Source organism: Pongo pygmaeus, chromosome 19 (assembly GCF_028885625.2).
Source record: "Pongo pygmaeus isolate AG05252 chromosome 19, NHGRI_mPonPyg2-v2.0_pri, whole genome shotgun sequence".
Lineage (NCBI taxonomy): Eukaryota > Metazoa > Chordata > Mammalia > Primates > Hominidae > Pongo > Pongo pygmaeus.
This window is the reverse complement of record NC_072392.2, coordinates 80,706,231-80,731,653: the sequence shown is the minus strand read 5'-3', so window position 1 is coordinate 80,731,653 and position 25,423 is coordinate 80,706,231. Positions and strand designations below refer to the sequence as shown.

The 25,423-nt window shown below is 46.8% G+C and overlaps 1 protein-coding gene across 6 annotated transcripts in view; it reads right to left on the bottom strand.

Moving 5' to 3' along the window:
* Window positions 1-17,756, bottom strand: part of TLK2 (tousled like kinase 2) — a 135,731-nt gene extending 117,975 nt beyond the window's left edge. For 2 of the 6 annotated variants that reach the window (XM_054458909.2, XM_054458915.2), the window contains exons 1-2: window positions 17,252-17,756; window positions 15,332-15,417 (exon numbers count right to left, since the gene is read on the bottom strand). In XM_054458909.2, coding sequence (XP_054314884.2) covers window positions 15,332-15,412 — 81 coding nt within the window. In that variant the 5' untranslated portion in view covers window positions 15,413-15,417; window positions 17,252-17,756. Of the gene's footprint in view, window positions 1-15,331; window positions 15,418-16,928; window positions 16,945-17,251 lie in introns of those variants that run through there. The other 4 variants (XM_054458910.2, XM_054458916.2, XM_063657086.1 and 1 more) reach the window with 4 other exon arrangements.
* Window positions 17,757-25,423: the final 7,667 nt, after the last annotated feature.

Here is a 25,423-nt window from a genome sequence, read left to right as displayed (position 1 = left end):
ATGCCCAGCTAATTTTTGTATTTTTTAGTAAAGACGGGGTTTCACCATGTTGGCCAGGCTGGTCTTAAACTCCTCACCTCCAGTGATTCACCTGCCTCAGTCTCCCAAAGTGCTAGGATGATAGGCATGAGCCACCATACCCAGCCAATCTACAGTAATCTTAATTCTGCTTTCTGAGCAATACACAATGAACAAGTTAATTATACTCCCTTATTCTGGGATCATAACACCTTCCCATCAGCATATCCATCCTCAGCTATGTGCCATAGGCATCTGAGTACCTGTTTGTCTGATTATAAATGCCTCAAGACTACACAACGTATCTGGGCCAGGCACGGTGGCTCACGCCTGTAATCTCAGCACTTTGGGAGGCCGAGGCAGGTGAATCACTTGAGACAGGTGGATAACCTGAAGTCAGGAGTTCGAGACCAGCCTGGGCAACATGGTGAAACCCCTTCTCTATCGAAAATATTGGCCAGGCACAGTGGCTCATGCCTGTAATCCCAACACTTTGAAAGGCCAAGGCAGGCAGATCCCTTGAGGTCAGGAGTTCGAGATCAGTCCAGCCAACAAGGTGAAACCCCATCTCTATTGAAAATACAAAAATCAGCCAGGTACAGTGATGCACGCCTGTAGCCCCAGCTACTCAGAAGGCTGAGGCACGAGAATCACTTGAACCTGGGAAGTGGTGGTTGCAGTGCGTCAAGATCATGCCACTGCACTCCAGCCTGGACAACAGAGCAAGACTCTGTCTCAAACAAACAAAAAAATTAGCTTGGGGTGGTAGTGCCGTGTCCCTGTAGTCCCATGTACCAGGAGGCTGAAGTGGGAGGATCACTTGAGCCTGGGAGGTCGAGACTGCAGTGAGCCATGATCGTGCCACTGCACTCCAGTCTAGGCAACAAAGACCTTGTCGCAAAAAAAAGAAAGTATACAGTACGTCTGGTTGATTTTTTAAAATTCCCCTAACAACCTAAATACAGTATAGATGTGATCAAGGTTGGCTGAACTCAACTGCTGCAAAATTTGGACACTAAGCTTTTGACACAGGCCAGGCACAGTGGCTCATGACTGTAATTCCAGTGCTTTGGGAGGCCGAGGCGGGCAGATCACCTGAGGTCAGGAGTTCAAGACCAGCCTGGCCAACATGGTGAAACCTTGTTTCTACTAAAAATACAAAAAGTAAGCCAGGCGCGGTGGCTTACGTCTACAATGTCAACACTTTGGGAGGCCAAGGCAGGCAGATCACTTGCAGTCAGAAGTTGTAGACCAGCCCAGCCAACATGGCAAAACCCTGTCTCTACTAAAATACAAAAAAATAGCCGGGCATGGTGGCGAGCATCTGTAGTCCCAGCTACTTGGGAGGCTGAGGCATGTGAATTGCTTGAACCCAGGAGGCGGAGGTTGCAATGACCTGAAATCAAGCCATTAGACTCCAGCCTGGGCGAAAGAGCGAGACTCCATCTCAAAAAAAAAAAAAAAAAAAAATCGATACAGCTATTATGTCTCTTTTCCTTCATCTTATCCAGACACAAGCAGGTCAAACGGCTTTTCAAAAGAAATTAACTGAGTATTTTGTGTTTTGTTCTAGCTGGTCAACTGTTACTATAATGGAGACTGGATAAGTTAGTTTGATGCTAGTAACTACTGCTAAATTTGAACATTAAATGTGGTTGCTCAAGTTAGTAACAGAAGACATCCTGAATTGGAGGATCCTGAGATCAGCTGTACCTTCAGATTATATTTTAATTCCACAATTAATCCTTAGTAGTCTTCTAGAGTCAGGTAGAACAGGAACTAAGTGATCAACAACTCTGGCAGCAGTTTATGTAATAAAAGTCACATATATACCTTTTGTAGAAGCAAAGTTATCAGTCATACAGATCACATCCATTACAAGGGATACCAGCACCTTGTTATCTTTATGTAGGCAACATTACCACTCTTCAAAGGACTGATTATAATACTATTTGGGGCCATACTCATTTTTGTTTTTTCTGAGATGGTCTCGTTCAGTCACCTAGGCTGGAGCGCAATGGCCATCTCGACTCACTGCTCCCTCCGTTCCACGGGCTGAAGCAATCCAGTAATAAGCATCATCTTTTATTATGAAGACAATAAAATCTTGAGGTTGTGTTCACTTAATCTGGTTGCAGTTGGTCTTCTGGGAGGGAATAAACTAGGGCCATCAATAAAATTCCCTTTGCAGAAAAAATTTTCTTAAATTAAATAAAATTCAATACTCAATTTTAAAATAAAATTCTGGCTGGGCGTGGTGGCTCATGCTTGTAATCCCAGCACCTTGGGAGGCCAAGGCGGGTGGATCACTTGAGGTCAAGAGTTCAAGACCAGTCTGGCCAGCATGGTGAAACCCCGTCTCTACTAAAAATACAAAAATTAGCCGCGCATGGTGGTGGGCACCTGTAATCCCAGCTACTTGGAAGGCTGAGGCAGAAGAATCGCTTGAACCCAGGAGGCGGAGGTTGCAGTGGGCCGAGGTTGTGCCATTGCACTCCAGCCTGGGTGACAGAACAAGACTCCATGTCAAAAAAAAAAAAAAAGGCTATCCTATGTAGCTTGCCAAATTACATGGTAGCTTAGTTCTTACTTACTGGGCCAATAATACTATTTGTAATAGTTGCAATTTGACTGTCATTACTAGTTCATCTGCATATGTTAACAGGATTTCTAAGACTTCTAAAGCTTTTGTAGAATGTGAATTAAAAGAACCACTATTTTCTAGCTGTCCCTTATTAATAAGGCCTGAGAGGAGGTCAACAAAAGAGTACAGTTTAATATGATCCAACAATTTAACTTCTGGGTCTGCAGCCACAAGAATTTAAAGCAGGGACTGCAAGACTACAGCCATTTTCATAGCAGCAGCATTTGTTTTTTCATAGCACTATTCACAATAGCCAAATGGTAAAAGTAACCCGAGGGTCCATCAACAGATGAATGAATAAACAAGATGTGGTATATGCATACAATGAAATATTACTTAGCCTTAAAAAGGAAGGAAATGAAATTTTGACATATACTACAACACAGATAAACCTTGAAGATACTATGCTAAGTGAAACAAGCCAGTCAAAAGGACAAATACTGCTATGATTTCATTCACATTAGTACCTACAGTAGTCAAATTCACAGAGATGGAAAAACAGAATGATAGTTACCAGGGGCTGGGGAGTTATTGGGAGGTTTTTTTGTTGTCGTTGTTTTGTTTTTTGAGACGGAGTCTTGCTCTGTCGACTAGACTGGAGTGCAGTGGCATGATCTCGGCTCACTGCAACCTCTGCCTCCCGGTTCAAGTGATTCTCTTGCATCAGCCTCCTAAGTAGCTGGAATTACAGGTGCCCACCAACACGCCCAGCTAATTTTTTTGTATTTTTAGTAGAGTTGGGGTTTCACTATGTTGGCCAGGCTGGTCTCGAACTCCTGATTTCGTGATCTGCCCACCTCGGCCTTCCAAAATAGTGAAATTATGGGCTTGAACCACTGCGCCTGGCCTGGGAGTTATTATTTAATGGGCATGGAGTTACGATTTGGGAAGATGAAAAAGTTCTGGGCCAGGCGCAGTGGCTCACGCCTGTAATCCCAGCATTTTGGGAGGCCAAGGTGGGTGGATCACCTGAGAGGTCAGGAGTTCAAGACCAGCCTGGCCAACATGGTGAAACCCCATCTCTACTAAAAGTACAAAAATTAGCCGGGCGAGGTGGCAGGTCCCTCTAATCCCAGCTACTCGGGAAGCTGAGGCAGGAGAATCGCTTGAACCTGGGAGGCGGAGATCGCAGTGAGCCAAGATCGTGCCACTGCACTCCAGCCTGGGCGACAGAGTAAGACTGAGTCTCAAAAAACAAAAAAAACTGTTTAATAATAAATCTCTTATCTCCCTCTTCTAGTTAGGACTAGAAAACAGACACCAGCCTTATTCTGAGAATATTTTTAGAAAAATGTTTCGCCTTTATTTTCCTCACTGCTGTCTTCAGAGTATACTTAATGGGCAAAACAAGGTACTTTTCTTGCTCCTATGGTATTTTTCTAATATCGTTATTTTATTGTATGCAACCCATGTTCCCAGAAGGCTATATATATACAAAATGAAGGAAAGAATTTTGGCAGATTTTATCCTATAGAACCTTTGTTCCTGAAGGTTTATATTTTAATACCACCACTCATTCTTTCACACTATTAATACTTAACTGGAATTTTTGGAATTTATTATCCTGTATCTCAAATCTGGCTTCCTCTTTTTGTGTAGTTCATCAAACATAAAATTCTTAAATTGGAAGTGCCCAGAGAATTGAAATGACTCCTAAGTTAACTAGAGCTAGCTAACTTCTTAGCAGATTCTAGTATCAAAGCTGTATTATTCCTACTCCAATACTTTGCAATATATGCAGTTTTTTAGAAAAAAGATATGTTAAGAGTAAGATGTGGGGGCCGGGTGTGGGGGCTCACGCCTGTAATCCCAGTGCTTTGGGAGGCCAAGACGGGTGGATCATGAGGTCAGGAGATCGAGACCATCCTGGCCAACATGGTGAAACCCCATCTCTACTAAAAATACAAAAATTAGCAGGGCATGGTGGTGGGCACCTATAGTCGCAGCTACTAGGGAGGCTGAGGCAGAATTGCTTGAACCTGGGAAGCGGAGCTTGCAGTGAGCCGAGATCACGCTACTGCACTCGTGCCTGGGGACAGAGCGAGACTCCGTCTCAAAAATAAATAAATAAATATATGAAGTACTTAGCTAACCATGGCCAACATACTAGGAAGTAGATTCCAAACTAATCCCATCACATCTAGTAGTAGCCAGGATCAAGTGAAACATACCACCAGGAGGAACCTAACCATTTAAGACCCAGACAAGGTAGAGAGGAAGAATAGAACTAAGTCAAATTAACCCTAGACCCAGGTATGAAATAAGAAACCACTGATAATATACCTTATTTGTTTTCCCTCTCATGGCCTTTCTTAAAAATAAAATTTTAAGATATCTTTCCATTTAATCTGAATTTAACTAAAAGTAAACAGAGAACAGGAAATAAATGACGTTAAAGGCCAAGAGTGATGACAACGCCAATGCCAACCACTTATAGACAGGAAGGAAGAAGGAAGCAGATGAGAAGTGAAAGTCACAAGGAGGTAAACTTTACAGTGACACAGGAGTTCACACACACTAAGTGTTAGTTTTATATTATTGACTGCAAAGCAATGAATTAAAGAATTACTTCTGTAAGAAGTCAAGAATCCAGAGACACAAGACCAGAACTCAAAAAAATCACTTCTGCTGGGTGCAATGGCACATGCCTGTTGTCTCAGCTACTTGGGAGGCTGAGGTGGGAGAATCACTTAGCCCAAGAGTTCGAGGCCAGCCTGGGGATGAAGTCCTGTCTCTAAAAGTTAAAATTTAAAAATAAAAAATGATTTCAATTTGAAGTCATTTGCAGATTAAATTCTAAAGAAAAATTTTTGAAATTAGGCCAGGCGTGGTGGATCACCTGAGGTCAGGAGTTTGAGACCAGCCCGGCCAACATGGTGAAATCCTGTCTATACTAAAAATACAAAAATTAGCTGGGTGCGGTGGCGCGTGCCTATAGTTCCAGCTACTTGGGAGGCTGAGGCAGGAGAATCGCTTGAACCCGGGAGGTGGAGGTTGCAGTGAGCCGAGATCATGCCATTGCACTCCAGCCTGGCGACAGAGCAAGACTCCATCTCAAAAAAAAAAAGAAAAAGAAAAAGAAAAATCTATGAAATTAACCTATAATTTAAGAGGCCTGGGAGTATAGGGAGAGAAGAAAGTCAAAGCCCAGGCCCTGCCCAATGAGGGGAGTGTGGGAAAGCCACCCCATACATTAGAAGACCCATGGGCTACACCCTCAGGATAAGAGTGACTCACCTCTTACAAAATTTCAACGTATAGGTTTATGTAGATTAGGCAAATCTAAAGAGAAAATTAATCAAGTGGAAGATAGGTCACAAGAAACTACCAAGTATTTAGATAAGAAAACAAAAAGACAAGCAATACAAGAGACAGGGTAAGAGGCAGAGAAAACACAATGAGAAGGTCTAGTATATGTTTAGCATGCCAGAGAAGACAGAATAAGACAGAAGCAATATATGACAAGATAACGGCTGAGAATATTCTATAACTGGCCGGGTGTGATGCCCACGCCTGTAATCCCAACACTTTTGGAGGCCAAGGCAGGTGGATCACTTGAGGTCAGGAGTTAAAGACCAGCCTGGCCAACATGGTGAAACCCATCTCTACTAAAAATACAAAAATTAGCCGGGTGTGGTGGTGGGCGCCTGTAATTCCAGCTACCCAGGAGGCTGACACAGGGAGAATTGCTTGAACCTTGAAGGCAGAGGTTGCAGTGAGATGAGATCGCGCCACCACACTCCAGCCTGGGCAAGTTGACTCCATCTCAAAAAAATAAAAATAAAAATAAATAAAGAGCCTAATGGAAGCCAGTAGACAACTGTGAACAATGGACTTTAGTTAATAACGTATCATCAATTGTAACAAAGACACTAATAATGCAAAATGTGAATAATGAGAAAGTAGGGTAAGGAAGTATATGGGAACTCTGTATTAGCTGCTCAATTTTCTATAAACCTAAAAGTGCTCTAGAAAATATACAGGCTGGGCATGGTAGCTCACACCTGTAATAATGCAAAATGTGAATAATGAGAAAGTAGGGTGAGGAAGTATATGGGAACTCTGTATTAGCTGCTCAATTTTCTATAAACCTAAAAGTGCTCTAGAAAATATACAGGCTGGGCATGGTAGCTCACACCTGTAATAATGCAAAATGTGAATAATGAGAAAGTAGGGTGAAGAAGTATATGGGAACTCTGTATTAGCTGCTCAATTTTCTATAAACCTAAAAGTGCTCTAGAAAATATACAGACTGGGCACGGTAGCTCACACCTGTAATCCCAGCACTTTGGGAGGCCAAGGCTGGCGGATCGCCTGAGGTTAGGAGTTCGAGATCAGCCTGGCCAACATGGTGAAACCCCATCTCTACTAAAAATACAAAAAAAGAAAAATTAGCCGGGCATGGTGGCATGTGCCTTTAGTCCCAGATACTCAGGAGGTTGAGGCAGGAGAATCACTTGAGCCCAGAAGGCAGAGGTTTCAGTGAGCCAAGATCGCACCACTGCACTCAAGCCTGGGTGACACAGTGAGACCATGTCTCAAAAAAAAAAAAAAAAAAATTTACATACACACACACACACACACACACACACACACACACACACGTACAATTAAATACAGAACAGCAATAGCATGTGAATTGTGAGGGGAATAAATGGAGTTAAATCTTCAAGGTCACCAGTCTGGGCAACATGGCAAAACCAAGTTTCTACAAAAAATATAAAAATTTGCAAGATGCTGATGAGAGGCATTTTTTTTTTTAATTTATAAAAAGAAAAATTACAAAAATTATTCAAGTGTGGTGGTGTGTGCCTGTAGGCCCAGCTACTCAGGAGGCTGAGGCGGGAGGAGCACCTGAGCCCAGGAGGTCAAGGCTGCAGTGAGCCATCATCATGCCACTTCACTCCAGCCTGGGTGACAGAGTGACACCCCATCTCAAAAAAAATTTTAAAATCTTCAAAAAAAAAAAATCTTCAAAAAAAAAAATCTTCAAGGCCCTTGTACTGACCAAGAGGAAGACAAAGGTATTAACATTAACCTTGATAAGTTAAAACTATGTGTTGTAATTTCTGTGGTAATAAAAGAACAGAAAGGGTGCAAGACTTCCAAACTAGAATTTCGAGTTATGAATAAAAACAGTCTGGATTAAGGCAGTAGCAATGGGGGCAGAAAAACACTTCAGAAATTTCAGAGAAAGAGGCACGTGTTGGTACTAGACTACATGTGAAATAAGGAGGGAATCAAATAAATACTAAAGTAAATTAATCCACAGTTTCTTAAAATGCATCAGTTTAAGTATAGGCCATTTCTCAGCATTCATACTTATTGAGCATTGTCAGGCATGTAATTAAATGTAAGACATACAAACATTTTTAAAAAATGAAAGTGACTTTGGTATGTGAAAAAACTGACACTAGATATTCATAACTGAAAGCTTCTAATTGCTGCAATGAACTACATGAAAAGAAAGGTATCAGTTGGTTAAATACCTTTTCATAAGTCAATTTGATTATATAATGTGATGTATCAGACTTAAAAATTTATAAAAGATAGAAAAAGAGCTCCTTGGCCCGGGCACGGTGGCTCACGCCTGTAATCCCAGCACTTTGGGAGGCCAAGGCGGGTGGATCACCTGAGGTCAGGAGTTCGAGACCAGCCTTGCCAACATGGTAAAACCTCGTCTCTATTAAAAATACAAAAATTAGCTGGGCATGGTGGCGGGCACCTCCCAGCTACTTGGGAGGCTGAGGCAGGAGAATCGCTTGAACCTGGGAGGTGGAGATTGCTGTGAGCTGAGATCATGCCACTGCACTCCAGCCTGGGCGACAAGAGTGAAACTCTGTCTCCAAAAAAAAAAAAAAAAAAAAGTGAGAACTTAAAAGATACTTGCCGCCGGGAGCAGTGGCTCACACCTGTAATCCCAGCACTTTGGGAGGCCAAGGTAGGCGGATCACTTGAGGTCGGAAGTTCAAGAACAGCCTGACCAACATGAAGAAACCCCATCTCTAACAAAAATACAAAATTAGCCGGGCATGTTGGCACATGCCTGTAATCCCAGCTACTTAGGAGGCTGGGGCAGGAGAATCACTTGAACCTGGGAGGCGGAGGTTGCGGTGAGCCGAGATCACGCCACTGCACTCCAGCCTGGGCAACAAGAGTGAAACTCCGTCTCAAAAAAAAAAAAAAAATACTTGCCAAGGATTTAAGTAAAGAATTCCTGCACATTAAAACAATATCATAAATTTTTACAGATATCTCCTTGCTGACTTACTTTTTTTTCTTTTTTTTTTTTGAGACAGAGTCTCACTCTGTTGCCCATGCTGGAGTGCAGTGGCGCAATCTCAGCTCACTGCAACCTCTGCCTCCCAGGTTCAAGCAATTCTCCTGCCTCAGCCTCCTGAGCAGCTGGGACTACAGGCGCGTGCTGACTTATCTAGTCTTTCTAGGGCGGTTAACTTAGTTCTCTTGGAAACAATTCTTTCATTTCACAATCATATTTCTTTCTTTTTTTTTTTTTTTTTTTGAGACAGAGTCTCGCTCTGTCGCCCAGGCTGGAGTGCAGTGGCACGATCTTGGCTAACTGCAACCTCCGACTCCCTGGTTCAAGTGATTCTCCTGCCTTAGCCTCCTGAGTAGCTGGGATTACAGGCACATGCCACCACGCCCAGCTTATTTTTTGTATTTTTAGTAGATACGGGTTTCGTCATGTTGGCCAGGACAGTCTCGATCTCCTGCCCTCGTGATCTGCCCGCCTCGGCCTCTCAAAGTGCTGGGATTACAGGCGTAAGCCACTGCGCCCGGCCTGCAATCATATTTCATTGCTTTATACAATTGTGTATTAAATTGAATAATTACAACACAAGTGTAAGTTATTGTAAAATGATCATTGACATGGCTATAATTCAACTGGTGGGAGCAATGTGATAAGCATCAGTCAGTATGGCTTATAAAGAGAGAATGGAGAATGCCTATTAATCCAGTGAGTTGATTACGTACAGATTTGTTAACCATTATCGCTGTTATAAAAGATCTAAATTCACTTCTTATTGCTTTTGTTGTACTGTTGGAACAGTACCTGGCACATAGTATTATAAGTATTTGCTACTGTATTAGCATTGATATTCAACTAGGTACAAGAAACAATGCATGCAAGGGTGAAATTCTGCCTACTTTACATGGTCTCCAGAACCGCTGAGACTATCTGTACTTAAACTGTCAAAAAGGAAGCAGGGTGTGAAATATAAACTGCAACAGGTTGATTGAAAACATATGAATTCAAGATATAGTCAGTTTCACATTCCTAGAAGTAGATTATCCAGTGCTTACAGGAAGAGGTCTTAAAAAAGAGGTAGGACAGGCCAGGCGCAGTGGCTCATGCCTGTCATCACAGCAATTTGGGAGGCCGAGGCAGGCGGATCACGAGGTCAAGAGAGAGAGACCATCCTGGCCAACTAACATGGGGAAACCCTGTCTCTACTAAAAATATACAAATTAGCTGAGAATAGTGACACACGCCTGTAGTGCTAGCTACTTGGGGAGGCTGAGGCAAGAGAATCGCTTGAACCTGGGAGGCAGAGGCTGCAGTGAGCCGAGATCGCGCCACTGCACACCAGCCCGGGTGACAGAGCGAGACCCCATCTCAAAAAAAAAAAAAAAAAAGAAAAAGAGGTAGGACAGCTCACGTCAGGTCAACAAGACATAAAGAACTAGCAGCCAGGTGCAGTGGCTCGTACCTGTAATCCCAGCACTTTGGGAGGCCAAGGCAGGCAGATCACGAGGTCAGGAGATCGAGACCATCCTGGCTAACACGGTGAAACCCCGTCTCTACTAAAAACACAAAAAATTAGCTGGGCGTGGTGGTGGGCACCTGTAGTCCCAGCTACTCGGGAGGCTGAGGCAGGAGAATGGTGTGAACCCGGGAGGTGGAGCTTGCAGTGAGTAGAGATTGCGCCACTGCACTCCAGCCTGGGCGACAGAGTGAGATTCCGTATCAAAAAAAAAAAACAGAAAACTACTAGGTTCACAACCCAGTTTAACCTTATCACCTCAAAACTGCTAAGACAATGGCTCCAGGTCCTCCTAAAAAGGGGCAGCTAGACTAGGGAGCCTAATATAGACTTTTGGGTGCACATTACACTACTTTCCCCTCATCAATTCATGACAGAAAACGTCAATCTTTTAAACAAAAACCAAATAGTGCATCCCAAAGCCCAAAATAAATGACTTTTGTTTTACCATTATTATGAAGTAAATATGCTGAGAAACTGAGTACCTACCTATAAACACACTATGCAAGAAAATTAAAAATTTGCACTATGCAAGAAAATTAGAAATAAAAAATTAAAAACCTAAATACAGGTAATGAGCAACTTAAATATAAGTAATAGATGTGGAGATTTGGCCACTTTGTTTTAGTCTAAGTAATGGAGTGTATATCTAATTTGCAGGTGGAAAAAACTCGAAAGTTATACAACAGAAGATTTACAACAACCAGAAAGTTCAAAGACTGTAGCTACTTGTAACACTCTTGTCCACTAGGAAAGAATCCACAGTGGCACTGACTTTCTTCCTTCTATGGACATCAAAAAGTACTGAAAAATGTTATGAATAGTTAGGAGAAATTCAAGAGACAGCACAAGAGGCTGAACCAGTCCCACTAGATGGCACCATCACAGGGAAGTCACTCTGCTCTCTCATTTGGAGCTGCAGGGGCTGAAATCTTTTTTGATCTTTGAAAAACAAAGCTGTCATCAACACAGTGATATTCTTTTTTTGTTCTGTTTTGTTTTTTGAGACAGAGCCTTGCTCTGTCGCCCAGGCTGGAGTGCAGTGGCGCGATCTCGGCTCACTGCAAGCCCTGCCTCCCGGGCTCAGCCATTCTCCTGCCTCAGCCTCCCGGGTAGCTGGGACTACAGGCACCCGCCACCAAGCCCAGCTAATTTTTTGTATTTTTTAGTAGAGATAGGGTTTCACCATGTTAGCCAGGATGGTCTCGATCTCCTGACCTCATGATCTGCCTGCCTTAGCCTCCCAAAGTGCTGGGATTACAGGCGTGAGCCACCGTGCCTGGCCCTAACACGGTGATATTCTCATTGGGAAATAATGATCCAAAATGAGAATTCAAAGCCAGGGAGAGGAGGTTTTCCAAAAGCACCCTTTTCTCCCAGTATCATCATCTCCTCCACACCCCCATTTCAAATCAATAGTCTGAGAGGTATGATGTCTTACTGGTAAAAGAAGTAATACAAAGGCTGGGCGCGATGGCTCACACCTATAATCCCAGCACTTTGGGAGGCCGAGGCGGGTGGATCACCTGAGGTCAGGATTTCGAGACCAGCCTGGCCAACATGGTGAAACTCCATCTCTACTAAAAATACAAAAACTTAGCCGGGTGTGGTGGCACGTGCCTGTAATCCCAGCTACTTGGGAGGCTGAGGCACGAGAATTGCTTGAACCCAGGAGGCGAAGGTTGCAGTGAGCTGAGGTCGTGCCATTGCACTCCAGCCTGGGCAACAAGAGTGAAACTCTGTCTCAAAAAAAAAAAAAAAAAAAAGAAGTCATACAAAATGGAGATTTTCTTTTCCCAGCTCTGCAAACTACAGAATTAATTTTTTTCTTCAAGTTTCTTTGTTATGGAAAAAAAAAATACTCTCCTGCTAGTCCTCAAATAACAAATTCATTGTAATCAATATACTTACCATGACCGGAAATAGCAAAATAACATACGACTACTTAAGCCAGGCACAGTGGCTCACGCCTATAATCCCAGCACTTTGGGAGGCCGAGGCAGGCACATCACAAGGTCGGGAGTTCAAGATCAGCCTGGCCAATATGGTGAAACCCCATCTACTAAAAATACAAAAATTAGCTGGGCATGGTAGCAGGCGCCTGTAGTCCCAGCTACTCAGGAGGCTGAGGCAGGAGAATCGCTTGAACCCGGGAGGCAGAGATTGCAGTGGGCTGAGACTGTGCTACTGCACTCCAGCCTGGTCGACAGAGCAAAACTCTGTCTCAAAAAAAAAAAAAAAAAAACACTAATGGAATAAAAACAACTGGAAATAAAGCTGGGTGCAGTGGCTCATGCCTGTAATCCTAACACTCTGGGAGGCAGAGGCAGGTGGATCATTTGAGGTCAGGAGTTCAAGACCAGCCTGGCCAACATGGTAAAACTCCATCTCTACTAAAAATACAAAAATTAACAGGGTGGTAGTGGAGCACGCCTGTAATCCCAGCTATCTATAGGCTGAGGCAGGAGAATCGCTTGAGACTGGGAGGTAGATGTTGAGGTGAGCCAAGATCATGCCACTGCACTCCAGCCTAGGCTAGAGAGTGAGACCCTCTCAAAAACAAACAAAAAAACTGGAAATACGTAAATTTCTTTTTCTGTACAGAGAACTTATTTCTATGTTAAAGGTAGAATTTCCTATTAAACAGATAGGTTACTGTATTAAAGTTTTCTGATACCTTAGTTACATGACTTTAAGTTGGGTCTAGACAGCAACATGTTGAATGTCACTCATTCTTATCACTTACGCCCTACTCCATCAAAAGTATACTTGGATACAGCCATCACGAACCTAAAAACAGAACAACAACCCTAATCCAAAGATCAGTGAGCTTAAACTATGTAAAATTTGAATATAAACTTACTGACTTATGGGAGGCGGGGGTGGGGGGACCATTTAAACAGACAGATCTGGATATTAGCCTTATGCTCAATCTTCAAGTTAAAAAGACACATCAGAGGTCATTTAGAGATCAATTTAGTATTCAAATATATTGCTCACTTCTACTTGAAGCTACTTCACCTAGATCAGAGAGTTTACATTTGTAAATGTAACTTCAATATACAACGTCCAGGAGCACAGCCACTCTAAAGTGCCACAAAAGTAAACTGTTTAAGTGGCCAAAGAAATTAAGAATATGTAACAAATCCTGTGTTCCCACAGCACCTTGTCACAGCTCTAATACAGATCTCATCACAGTATCATCTCTCTCTCCCCATACTGCAGATGTGGAGGTACTGTGCTCAAGCATCAGCCCTAACACCTTGCACAATGCCTAGCATACAGCAGGTGCTCAATATTTGTTGAATAAACAAAAACTATCAAGCTGGTTGGGCGTGGTGGCTCATGCCTGTAATCCTAGCACTTTGGAAGGCCAAGACCGGCAGATCACTTGAGGTCAGGAGTTCGAGACCCAGCCTGGCCAACATGGAGAAACCCTGTCTCCACTAAAAATAAAAAAAATTAGCCAGGCATGGTGGTGCATGCCTGTAATCCCAGCTACTCAGGATGCTGAGGCAAGAGAATCGCTTGAACCCAGGAGGCAGAGGTTGCAGTGAGCCGAGATCGTGCCACTGCACTCCAGCCTGGGCAACAGAGCAAGGCTCTATCTCAAAAAAAAAAAAAAAAAAAAAAAAAAAACCCCTATCAAGCTATCCCAGCTCACCAAAACTGTGAGACCCATCAAAGAAGCCCATTTTTCCAACTAAACCTCAACACACCTTCTCCTTGGAGAAGCTACTAACTAAAGCACGAGATCAACACCCAGGTTACCATGAGACAGGATTTCTTGAAAAGCACAGAAAGAAATGTTGTATCACACTGGTTAAAGATCAAAAGCTCGGCCAGGCACAGTGGCTCCTGCCTGTGATCCCAGCACTTTGGGAGGCCGAGGCAGGTGGATCACCTGAGGTCAGGAGTTCGAGACCAGCCTGGCCAACATGGTGAAACCCCATCTCTACTAAAAATACAAAAATTAGCTGGGCGTGGTGGCGGGCACCTGTAATCCCAGCTACTCAGGAGGCTGAGGCAGGAGAATCATCACCTGAACCCAGGAGGTGGAGGCTGCAGTGAGCCGAGATCACACCATTGCACTCCAGCCTGGGCGACAAGAGGAAAACTCTGTCTCAAAAAAAAGGATTCAATAGCTCATACGTTCACACATCTCAAGCCCAAGTAATATGATCTTGGACCAATGAAGCTTTTAAATAAAATATCGTAAATATACTTTGCGTACTGTATTAAAATCAAACATTTTACACATCGTAAAATCATCCTATGAGAGCAGAGGGGTGGACCAGTGGGTATATAAACATGCATAGGAAACTATAACATTGCTTAACTTCATACGTGCCCGTTAATGGGGGCCTAATCTAATATTATGCTCCTGCAACAAAAATAAAAACTAAGAAGGAAGAACGAGAAGAGCAACAAACCAGTCTGGGGGTGCAACCAGTAAAGAGTCTGCAGACTTCACAGAGGCCAATTTTTCAATACTCTACCATGTAACTACCTCCAAAGTCCAATGTAACAAAGCTATGTTATGCCTTGTAATTTTCTTTCTGAATGGCTGACAAGTTTTAACAAAATATGGCATAGAATCTATACACACATCCTGTTAGTTTCCTTGTAACAAGAACCATGAGAAACCTCTTCTATACCAGAAAGGAAGAAGAAACATCTATTCCCATATAGAACATTTTCTAATCTACTATGTTAAATGACTACTGGAATGACTAGTAGGATCTAAAAGTTCACTGAAATTAAGACCCAAATCTTCTCCCCTGCAAACTATCAGAAGGGCCTACCCAAATTGCTCTTAATCATTTAAAAAATGTGTTTAAATTAGAATATGTATAGTGTTCATTATCATCATCTTACTCACCTTACTAACACCTACTCCAGTAAACCTGGCCTCCAATAATTCCTGCCGTCGTGGGTCCAGGCTATGCAATTCTTCCATCATTTCTACTGAAAAAGAAAAAGTAGGCTGTGAAACCATAAACACTAAAATGTGATGAGGCAATTTTTTGTAGAACAAAACTCACAGTAATTATTTCACTGAAAGATCAAATGCAGGTAAATCTCAAGTAAATATAGCACACAAGTGGTAGACTACTATGTGCCTCATCAAACAGTAATATATTTAAAAGTTGTAAAGCAGCTCAGAAGTCCTCTTCTATGACAGCCACTTATTCTTCCCTAGTTCTGATTTGATTTTAACAGCAAAAATAAACCCCTCAAACCCTTCATATAATCTCTGTAAAAGTTGAGCACAGGGAAAAGAACAAAACAAGAACTAGCCTGCAAAAAGAAAATTCCTTCTATCAGCCTTCGAATCTAGCTAAGTATCTTCAGATATTTATTTCCCACTCAGGAAGTAGTCCTTAAACTAAAAATATGAATCATTGACAATAATTTCAAAAGAATATAGGATGAATCAGAAGCTACAAATAACTGCAAAAACACTATTATACAGCTCCTTTCTCCGAAGAGCTCACAGTAGCTCATGAGAAAAGGAATTAATTATTTTAAATTTAATAGAGTCCATGGTAAAACCATCCACCTCCAGTCACTCAGTAAATCAATATAGCTCCATAACAATCCCTTTAAAAATCTTTTTCTGACCACTCCCTGCAGTAGTTTTCTCTTGATTCTGGACATCTGCTTTTAGCCCTTCTTCCAAGCAGGGAGGGGCAGGAGGACACCATTTTTAAACTTCCATAACCAATTAATGCACAGGCTACTTTCAGCAAATATGTCCATCCTTTGCAACAGACCAACTCCTACACGACCCATTGAAAACCTCTCTTTAATATTAACAGTGGAAAAGAAACATATATCATTACATAGAACCCCTTCGAACACATTAAATAGTTGGAATGGCTGGTGTGATTTTAAAGTTACTGAAAAGATGAATCGAACATTCTCCTCTGCAATCCAACAACTCTACAATCTCCAGTAACAACCCCCTTACAAGTCCTTCAGTTTCATTTCCCTTCCTGGATTGAGAGCCTGGGGCAAAGGGGAATGAAAAGGTGACAAATTAAAGTTTCACCCACACATGCAAGTGCAGGTTAGAGAGAGAATTAGGAAATTCTCAGAAAGGTTGAAATGCATCCTTATAAAAAGAAAAAGAAGGAAAAAAAGAGACTGGGAGAATGAGTTTCCCCCGTGGCCTTCCTCGCGTCTTGCCCTGCCCTAATCGAGGTCGGAATGGCAGAGGTTGCAGTCTCTCCCAAACCCCAAGGTCTCTCTCAACACTTCCCAAACCTCCATCCCCAGGCCCGGCCCGGAAAATGACGCCCCGGCGGTTATTCCGTTTAATGTCAACTCATGTTAAGGAAATAGCCACTCCGTCTAATTCCAGCGGGGCCTTAGACTGGGATCCTCCCTGCAGCCCACAGCCGGGAAGCAGGAGCGATGGGGCCTGGTCCCGGCGCCCCTCGCCGGCTCCAAACTTTCCCCAACTCCAGGCCCACCTGTCACGGAGGAAGGGAGGGCCGGCTCTCGGGGGCACCCGGGAGGCTGCCGAGGCCTCCAGCTACCGTGGGGCCCCCGTCTCTCCTCCGGCCGCCGACCCCAATCCCAGGCCGGAGCCGCCTGGGCCTCCCCCATCTTCTGCCCAGCCCCTCAGCGACCCGCAGCCCTCAGGGAGCCCCTCCCGCCTCAGCACCCAGGAGCTGCAGTCCGGAGCCGGCCCCGAGCTGGGCCCAGGTCGCAGGCTCCTCAGGCCAAAGGGGTCCCCGGGACGGTTAATGCCCCAGGCCTGGCGCCCTCCCCCGCCCAGGGCTCAGCCTCTCACCTGCCGCCGCCGCCGCCGCCGCTCCACGCTCCTCCCGGGAGGGGCCCCGACCCGACCCGGCTGCGGGCCGCTCCGCTCTCCCCCTGGGCAGGCCCGGGGCGGAGCCGGGGCCTCTCCTGAGTGCCGCAACCCCCCGCCCGGGCAGCCGCCGCCGGCGCCGGGCTCCACGAGAGGGCGGGCGGGGGAGGGGGGGGCACGAAGGCCGCAGATCCCCGGGCTCGCGTACAGAGCCAGGCGCCCGACGCGGGCCCGGGCCCGGGCGGCCGCGGGGGGCGCGGGACCGGCCTCCTGGCGCCGGACAAAGGCCAAGGGAGGCGCAGGAGGGCCCAGGCCGGGCCAGGAGGTGGGGGGCCCGCTCGGCTGGGGGCCACTCGGGTGCTGCGCGGAGGGCGGGGGGGTCGGAACCGCTGGTGCCCAGGACCCGCCTCCGGCCCCCTAATCCGGATCGGTTCGGTCCGGATTAGTAGTGATCGGTGTAAACACACTAGTGAAACCGCGTGTTTCCTCGCGAGATTTGCACGGCTGGGAGGCAGGGGGGGGTCCTAGGGGGGTGGGGGAAGCGCCGACAGTGGGGGAGGAGGGGGAGGGGACGAGGAAGGTGGGGGGGGTCCCCGCTGCCCCGGCGCCCCGCCTCCTCCAATCAGCGGCCGCGCTGCCGGGCAGGGGTTAACCAGGGGACCCCGCGCGGGCGGAGGAGGCCGCGCCTCGCCGGACCGCTGAGGGCGGGCGACGGGCGGCGCCGGCTGACGGGCCGCGACGCGAGGGGAGATCGGGCGGCCCGGGGCGCCCTGCGACTGCCCGAGGCCAGAGGCCCGAAGGACCCGCCGCCGCCTTTGTGTCACTGGCCCCCGCCCCGCTGGACTGACTGGCCCGGGCCGGGGCGGTTGGGCCGGCGCTGAAGGGGCTTGGCCGCCCGGGTCCACCCGTTCCCGGATCCGCCTCGCCGGCCCCCGCGCCCGCCCAACCCCTGCCCAACCCCTCGGCTGCGCGAGTTTGGGTGAGAAGTGCGGCGGCTTTTCCCAGGGATGGAGTTTAGAAGACGCTAATCCTATGTGCGAGCGGCGGACCCCGCCCGGACTTCCCGGAGGCGCCCGGTTAGTGAGGCGACGGCGCCCACCCGCGTTCGCGGGCTCCCGGCCGCCACTCCCCGGAGCCGCCGGCCCGCCCTAGCCCCGCGCGTCGCCCCGGAGGGCGGGCTGCACTCCCTCCACGTACCTGGCTGGCAGAGCATCTCCAGGGACAAAAGGTGCCCTGGGATCAAAGCCGAGCCCCCGACCCCGCCGGGATGCTGCCCTCCGGCAGGAAGGGTGCTGCCCCCAAGGTACTCTCCCCGGGCACCCAGGGGGAGGTTCCATTTCAACCTCCGATGAAAAACACGGCCCTCCCGTGTACTTAGGAGGGTCTGGGGTAAGTGCCAAGATGGAGAAAACACGCCGGCCCCTCAGAGTATCTCCTGAAGAATGAGAACTATCTAGTGGGCAAGGAGGGCTTCCTGCATAGCAGAGGGCACCCCCTCTGATCCCCCAACGCCAAAGGAAAAAAATCACTCTTCACCGGCTCGCCTGAGCCAGGACAGGCTCCAGTGCAGCCACCCACCTTACAATTTTCCGCGGATGCTGCCTTGATCAGATATCTGAAGATGACTTTAAGGACTACAAGCAAATCTCAAGGGAAAAATTCAGACCTTGAACAAGAGCCTTGAACTTTTTCAGGGTTAAGACAAGTATTCCCCAGTGGAGTTTCTGCCCTTATTTCTTCGTTCTTCTCTTAATTCTTCCATATTTTAACAGAACACAGACCTGCCGAAACGACACAGGATGGCGCTTTGCTTTTTGTTAGTTCTCCAACCTTCCAAACCCTTGGGGCACATGCAAGCATTGTGGAAAAACTCCATTAAACCAAGAGTCATCTTACTCCAGATCCCAGACTGCTTGGGAAGTTGGACATGCGTATTCCCAAAGAGAAAAGTGTTGGAAGGAGACAGGAGAGCAGCTCGGGGGTTGGGCGTAGAGGGCAGGAAAAGAGGGCAAGATGGAGGACTACCACTCGAGGCCAGCCTCCACTGCCTGTTAGGGCGGTAGAACCTAAGAGCCGGTCCAAGGCAACACAAAAGATAGTGAGGCTAGGTCTTTAATTGCAGCCAACGATCAAGAAAGCAACTCCATCAAATGACACTGTCTTTTTAAAAATTTATTTTTTTTTGAGGCAGAGTCTCGCTCTGTCGCCCAGGCTGGAGTGCAGTGGTGCGATCTTGGCTCACTGCAACCTCTGCCACCCGGGTTCAAGCAGTTCTCCCTGCCTCAGCCTCCTGAGTAGCTGGGATTACAGGCACGCGCTACCAGGCCCTGCTAATTTTTTTTTTTTTTTTTGGTAGAGTCGAGGTTTTGCCGTGTTGGCCAGGTTGGTCTCGAATTCCTGACCTCAGGTGATCCGCCCACCTCAGCCTCCCAAAGTGCTGGGATTTCAAGCGTGAGCCACCGCGCCCGACCAAATGACACTGTCTTAAATGATTTAATGTCTTAAATCGGGAAAGGAGAGTAAGAGAAAGCACTCAACGGAGTCAGAGGTGTCTTGCAGCCTAGCTCTTTCCACAGACAAGCCACATGGGCCTATCATCTAACCTTTTCAAGCTTCTCCAACTGCTTCTGTGATGGAGAGATTTGGGCTAGAGGATCTTTTTATTTTATTTTATTTTATTTTATTTTGGTGACGGAGTCTCGCATTGTCACCCAGGCTGAAGTGCAGTGGCGCAATCTCAGCTCACTGCAACCTCTTTCTCCTGGGTTCACGCGATTCTCCTGCCTCAGCCTCCCAACTAGATGGGATTACAGGCGCACACCACCACACCCGGCTTATTTTTTGTGTTTTTAGTAAAGACGGGGTTTCACTATGTTGGCCAGACTGGTCTCGAACTCCTGACCTCGTGATCCGCCTACCTCGGCCTCCCAAAGTGCTGTGATTACAGGCATGAGCCACCGCGCCTGGCCTATGATCCCATTCTTTAAAGTAATTAGGCTGGGTGCGGTAGCTCACGCCTGTAATCCCAGCACTCTGGGAGGCCAAGGCGGGTGGATCACTTGAGGCCAGCAGTTCGAGACCAGCCTGGCCAACGCTGAAACCCTGTGTCTACTAAAAATACAAAAATTAGCTCGGCATAGTGGCACGTACCTGTACTTTCAGCTACTTGGGAGGTTGAGGCAGGAGAACTCGCTTGAACCCGGGAGGCGGAGGTTGCAGTGAGCCAAGATGGCACCACTGCACTCCATTCTGGGTGACAGAGTGAGACCCTGTCTCAAAAATAATAATAATAAAAGTAATTATTTAAGGCTGGGAGTGGTGGCTTACGCCTGTAATCACAGCACTTTGGGAGAGTGAGGCGGGTGGATCATGAGGTCAGGAGATGGAGACCATCCTGTCTCACGGTGAAACCCTGTCTCTACTGAAAATACAAAAAAATTTTCCAGGTGTGGTGGCGGGCGCCTGTAGTCCCAGCTAGTCGGGAGGCTGAGGCAGGAGAATCGCTTGAACCCAGGAGGCGGAGGTTGCAGTGAGCCGATATCACACCACTGCACTCCAGTCTGGGTTTCAGAGCGAGACTCCGTCTCAAAACAAATAATAATTATTATTTAAAATAATCACTGGGCCTGGCGCAGTGGCTCACACCTGTAATCCTAGCACTTTGGGAGGCCAAGGCGGGCGGATCACGAGGTCAGGAGATTGAGATCCAGCCTGGCCAACATGGTGAAACCCCATCTCTACTAAAAATATTTTTTAAATTAGCTGGGCATGGTGGCGGGCACCTGTAATCCCCAGCTCCCTGGGAGACTGAGGCAGGAGAATCGCTTGAACCTGGGAGTCGAAGGTTGCAGTGAGCCGAGGTCGTGCCACTGCAATCCACCTGGCCAACAGAGCAAGACTCTGTCTCTAAAATAATAATAATTATTATTCTTGACAGGCCAGTGTAGAACAGGTGGGGCATCTGTGGTATGACAGAACTGGGTTCCAGTTCTGTCCCTTCACCTGTCCCAGGTTCCTCATCTGAAAACTGTGACCCAGTAAACCTAATTTCATGAGCAGCTTTCATTAAAATTGAAATAATGTTGGAAAATGCCTTGTAACCATGCTTGATATAGAGTAGTTACTTAGCCAGTTATTTCCTGTCTTCTTCCCATTCCTAACAAAATGGAAAAACGTTTGGTTGCTAGGAAAGAGCCCTAAGGGGATTTTGTTGTTGTTTGAGACAAAGTTTGGCTCTATCGCCCAGGATGGAGTGCAATGGCACAATCTCTGCTCACTGCAACCTCCGCCATAGACAGGAGCCAAGCATAGTGGTGTGCACCTGTCTGTAGTTCCAGCCTCTTAGGAGGCTGAGGCAGGAGGATTGCTTGAGGCCAGGAGTTTGAGTCTAGCTTGGGCAATATATTGAAACCTTGTCTCTTAAAAAAAAAGAAAAAAAAAAAGAGGCCAGGTGTAGTGGCTCACTCCTGTAATCCCAGCACATTGGGAGGCCGAGGCGGTGCATCACTTGACCCCAGGAGTTCGAGACCAGCCTGGGCAACATGCAAACTTCCGTCTTTTAGGCCGGGCGCGGTGGCTCACACTTGTAATACCACCACTTTGGTAGGCCGAGGCGGGCAGATCATGAGGTCAGGTGATCGAGACCATCCTGGCTAAGGTGAAACCCAGTCTCTACTAAAAATAAAAAATTAGCAGGGTGTCGTGGCTGGTGCCTGTAGTCCCGGCTACTTGGGAGGCTGAGGCAGGAGAAGGGCATGAACCCAGGAGGTGAAGCTTGCAGTAAGCCGAGATCGCACCACTGCACTCCAGCCCAGGCAACAGAGCTAGACACCCTCTCAAAAAAAAAAAAAAAAAAATTACGTCTTAAAAAAAAATACAGGTCCGGGCACGGTGGCTCATGCCTGTAATCCCATCACTTTGGGAGGCCGAGGCGGGCGAATCACGAGGTCAGGAGATCAAGAGCATCCTGGCTAACACAGTGAAACCCCGTCTCTACTAAAAATACAAAAAATTAGCCAGGCGTGGCAGGGTGCGCCTGTAGTCCCAGCTGCTGGGGAGGCTGAGGCAGGAGAATGGTGTGAACCCAGGAGGCAGAGCTTGCAGTGAGCCAATATCCCGCTACTGCACTCCAGCCTGGGTGACAGAGCGAGACTCAGTCTCAAAAAATAATAATTAACAACAACAAAAAATACAAAAGTTAGTTGCGCGTGTTGCCATATGCCTGTGGTCCCAGCCACTCTGCAGGCTGAGGTTGGGAGATCACTTGAGCCCAGAAGGTGGAGGTTGCAGTGAGCTGAGAACCCACCGTTGTACTCCAGCCTGCGTGTCAGTGAGATTCTGTCTCAAAAAAAAAAAAAAGAAAAGAAAAAAAATCTAGCCTATGCTCCCTAGTATGGGAAATCTAGTCTAGTCATTTGGCAGAAACAGGCTTTGCAGGCCATATTGTCTCTGTCGTAACTACCAACTCTGCTAGTTAAAAGGGAAGTAGCCACAAACAATATCTGAATGATGGATTATGGCTGTGTTCCAATAAAACTTTATTTGCAAAAACAGGTTGCTGGTTGCAAGGTAGTTTTCCAACCTCTACGTGATTCTCAGACTTTAGATTGCATCATAATCACCTGGAGGGCTTGTTCAAACACAGATTGCTGGGCCCCACCCCCAAAATTTTTGATTCAGCAGCTCTGGGGTGGGGCTGATATTTGTATTTCTAACAACTTTCCAGGTGAGGCTGGCTGATGATGGTCTGTAAACCACTTTGAAAACCTCTGAAGCTTTTCTCAACTCCCTTCTTTGTGTACCTAAAACACTTTATCCCTACTGTAGATGTAGCATTTAGCGTGTTATATTAGTTTAGTGATTGGTGTGTGGGTCTCTGGGAGCCTTTCTGAATTACCTTCCTAGCCTAGTGCCTGACAATAGCAATTTGCTCCCCATTCATTGACTGAACTGAAACCGGAGGGTCATAGTTATCATCATTGTTCCAAGCCATAGATAGAAGATGAAGTCACCACCCCTGATCTCAGAGCTCATCAGAGTAGAGCTTGGGCTGGACCCTGCCCTTCTCTGCAGTGAGCAGTTTTCTCTGTGGAGCTCTGTGCAACCTGGAGCCAGCCCTGCCTGGGGTAAGAGGAAAAAGGACTCCTTCCCCCCAGCCCCACAGCCTGTACGCAAACACACCAGGAGACATGACCTGCTCAGAGGAGACCTGGAACCAAGGGAATAAAATGAGAGTGGGTTGGGGGCTTGGCTGTTTACGTTTGTTATTTTTTGCTTGTAAGTGGACAATTTGTGGTGTGGTGTGTGAATTTGGGGTCTTAAATCCAGATAGCTGTCTGCTGTGGACAGCCACTGTTTCTGAATTACAGGGCATTTCAAGTGACCTGTGGTCAGGATGTTTTCTCTCAGATCAGGCAAAATCAATTGGTCCTGATAACCAGGGGAGTTGTACTTTCCCTGTCTTGAGTAGAAGAAGCCACAGCTCCCGGGTCCACCTGCCTCTCCTGACTGCCCACCTCCTGGCTTTTTTTTTTCTTTTTTTTTTTTTTTGAGACGGGGTCTTGCTCCGTCGCCTAGGCTGGAGTGCAGTGGTGTGATCTCAGCTCACTGCAACCTGGGCCTCCCGGGTTCAAGAGATTCTCCTGCTTCAGCCTAGCGAGGAGCTGGGATTACAGACGCGCGCCACCTCGCCCAGCTAATTTTTTCATATTTTTAGTAGAGACAGGGTTTCACCGTGTTAGCCAGGATGCTCTGGATCTCCTGACCTCGTGATCCGCCCGCCTCGGCCTCCCAAAGTGCTGGGATTACAGGTGTGAGCCACCGCGCCCGGCCGGCCTCCTGGCTTTTATCCTGGGGGCACTGCAAGTAGAGCCAGGCGTGTGGCCCGTGCATCCTTCCCAGCCTCTTTCCTGCTGGGCGTGGAGGAGGAGGCACTGCCAGGAGCTCCCCACAGACAGGCGCTGCTTACTGATGGGTTGGCTGCAAACTGTAGGCATAACAGTTACCTTCCTCTTCACGACCCCCAGGCCTGACGAGGCTTACACAGGAATTTCTTTGATTTGTGAAGTCTTAAGACTATACCGCTGGGCACGGTGGCTCACGCCTGTAATCCCAGCACTTTGGGAGGCTGAGGCGCGCAGATCACGAGGTCAGGAGATCAAGACCATCCTGGCTAACACGGTGAAACCCCATCTCTACTAAAAACACAAAAAATTAGCCGGGCATGGTGGGGGGGCGCCTGTAGTCCCAGCTACTTGGGAGGCTGAGGCAGGAGAATGGCACGAACCCAGGAGGCAGAACTTGCAGTAAGCCAAAATCACACCACTGCACTCCAGCCTGGGCGACAGAGCGAGACTCTGTCTAAAAAAAAAAAAAAAAAAAAAAGACTATACTAGCTAATCTTCCATGCCTCGCTCTTTCCACATTAATAGACAAAACCAGGAAAAAGGACTGCTCCCCCTCCCGCTCTTGATTGGGCTCCATAAGAACCGCCAAAAGGCCAGGCAGCATTTGCTACTCTTCTGGGGTTCACTTCTGCAAGGTGCGACCCTGCAACCTAGAGCACAGGGAAGTTAGGACAGCAAAGGAGCCGGGCTGAGCCGATGCTGGCTTAGAACTCTTTCTGTTACTCCCTGTTCCCGCCAGCTCGTTAGCCCAGCCTGCCAATCAGTTTTGCATCAATAAACTTTATGTTCTGAGCTTGGCCAGATGAATGAGAGGAGAGCAGCTAAAGACTGATCTCTGACCTTGGCACGTAAACAGCCTCCAGATTGGACTTGACAGTTAATAAAGGAAAGGCCCTGCAATTCTCTGATGCCTTTTTGCCTTAATTAGATTGAGCATTCAAAGGCTATGGGGAAATCTTCCATTTGAAGGGAAAGACCTCACAAGACAGGAAGTCACTTCACTCATTCATTCATTCAGACTGTCGATCATTCGGTCTACAGTCACTGGCATTTGTCAAATGCCCTATTACCTGTGCTCAGCACTATGCTAACTGCTTTTGAGTCGAGTGGCTGCAAGAATTCCAGAAGTCCATGCCGTGCTCTTCTGGAAGACTGCACAGCCAGGCAGTCAAGAGCACAAGCTTCAGTTTAACATATCTGAGCTCAAATCCTGATTCTGCCATGTGACTTTTGGCAAGTTATTTAAACT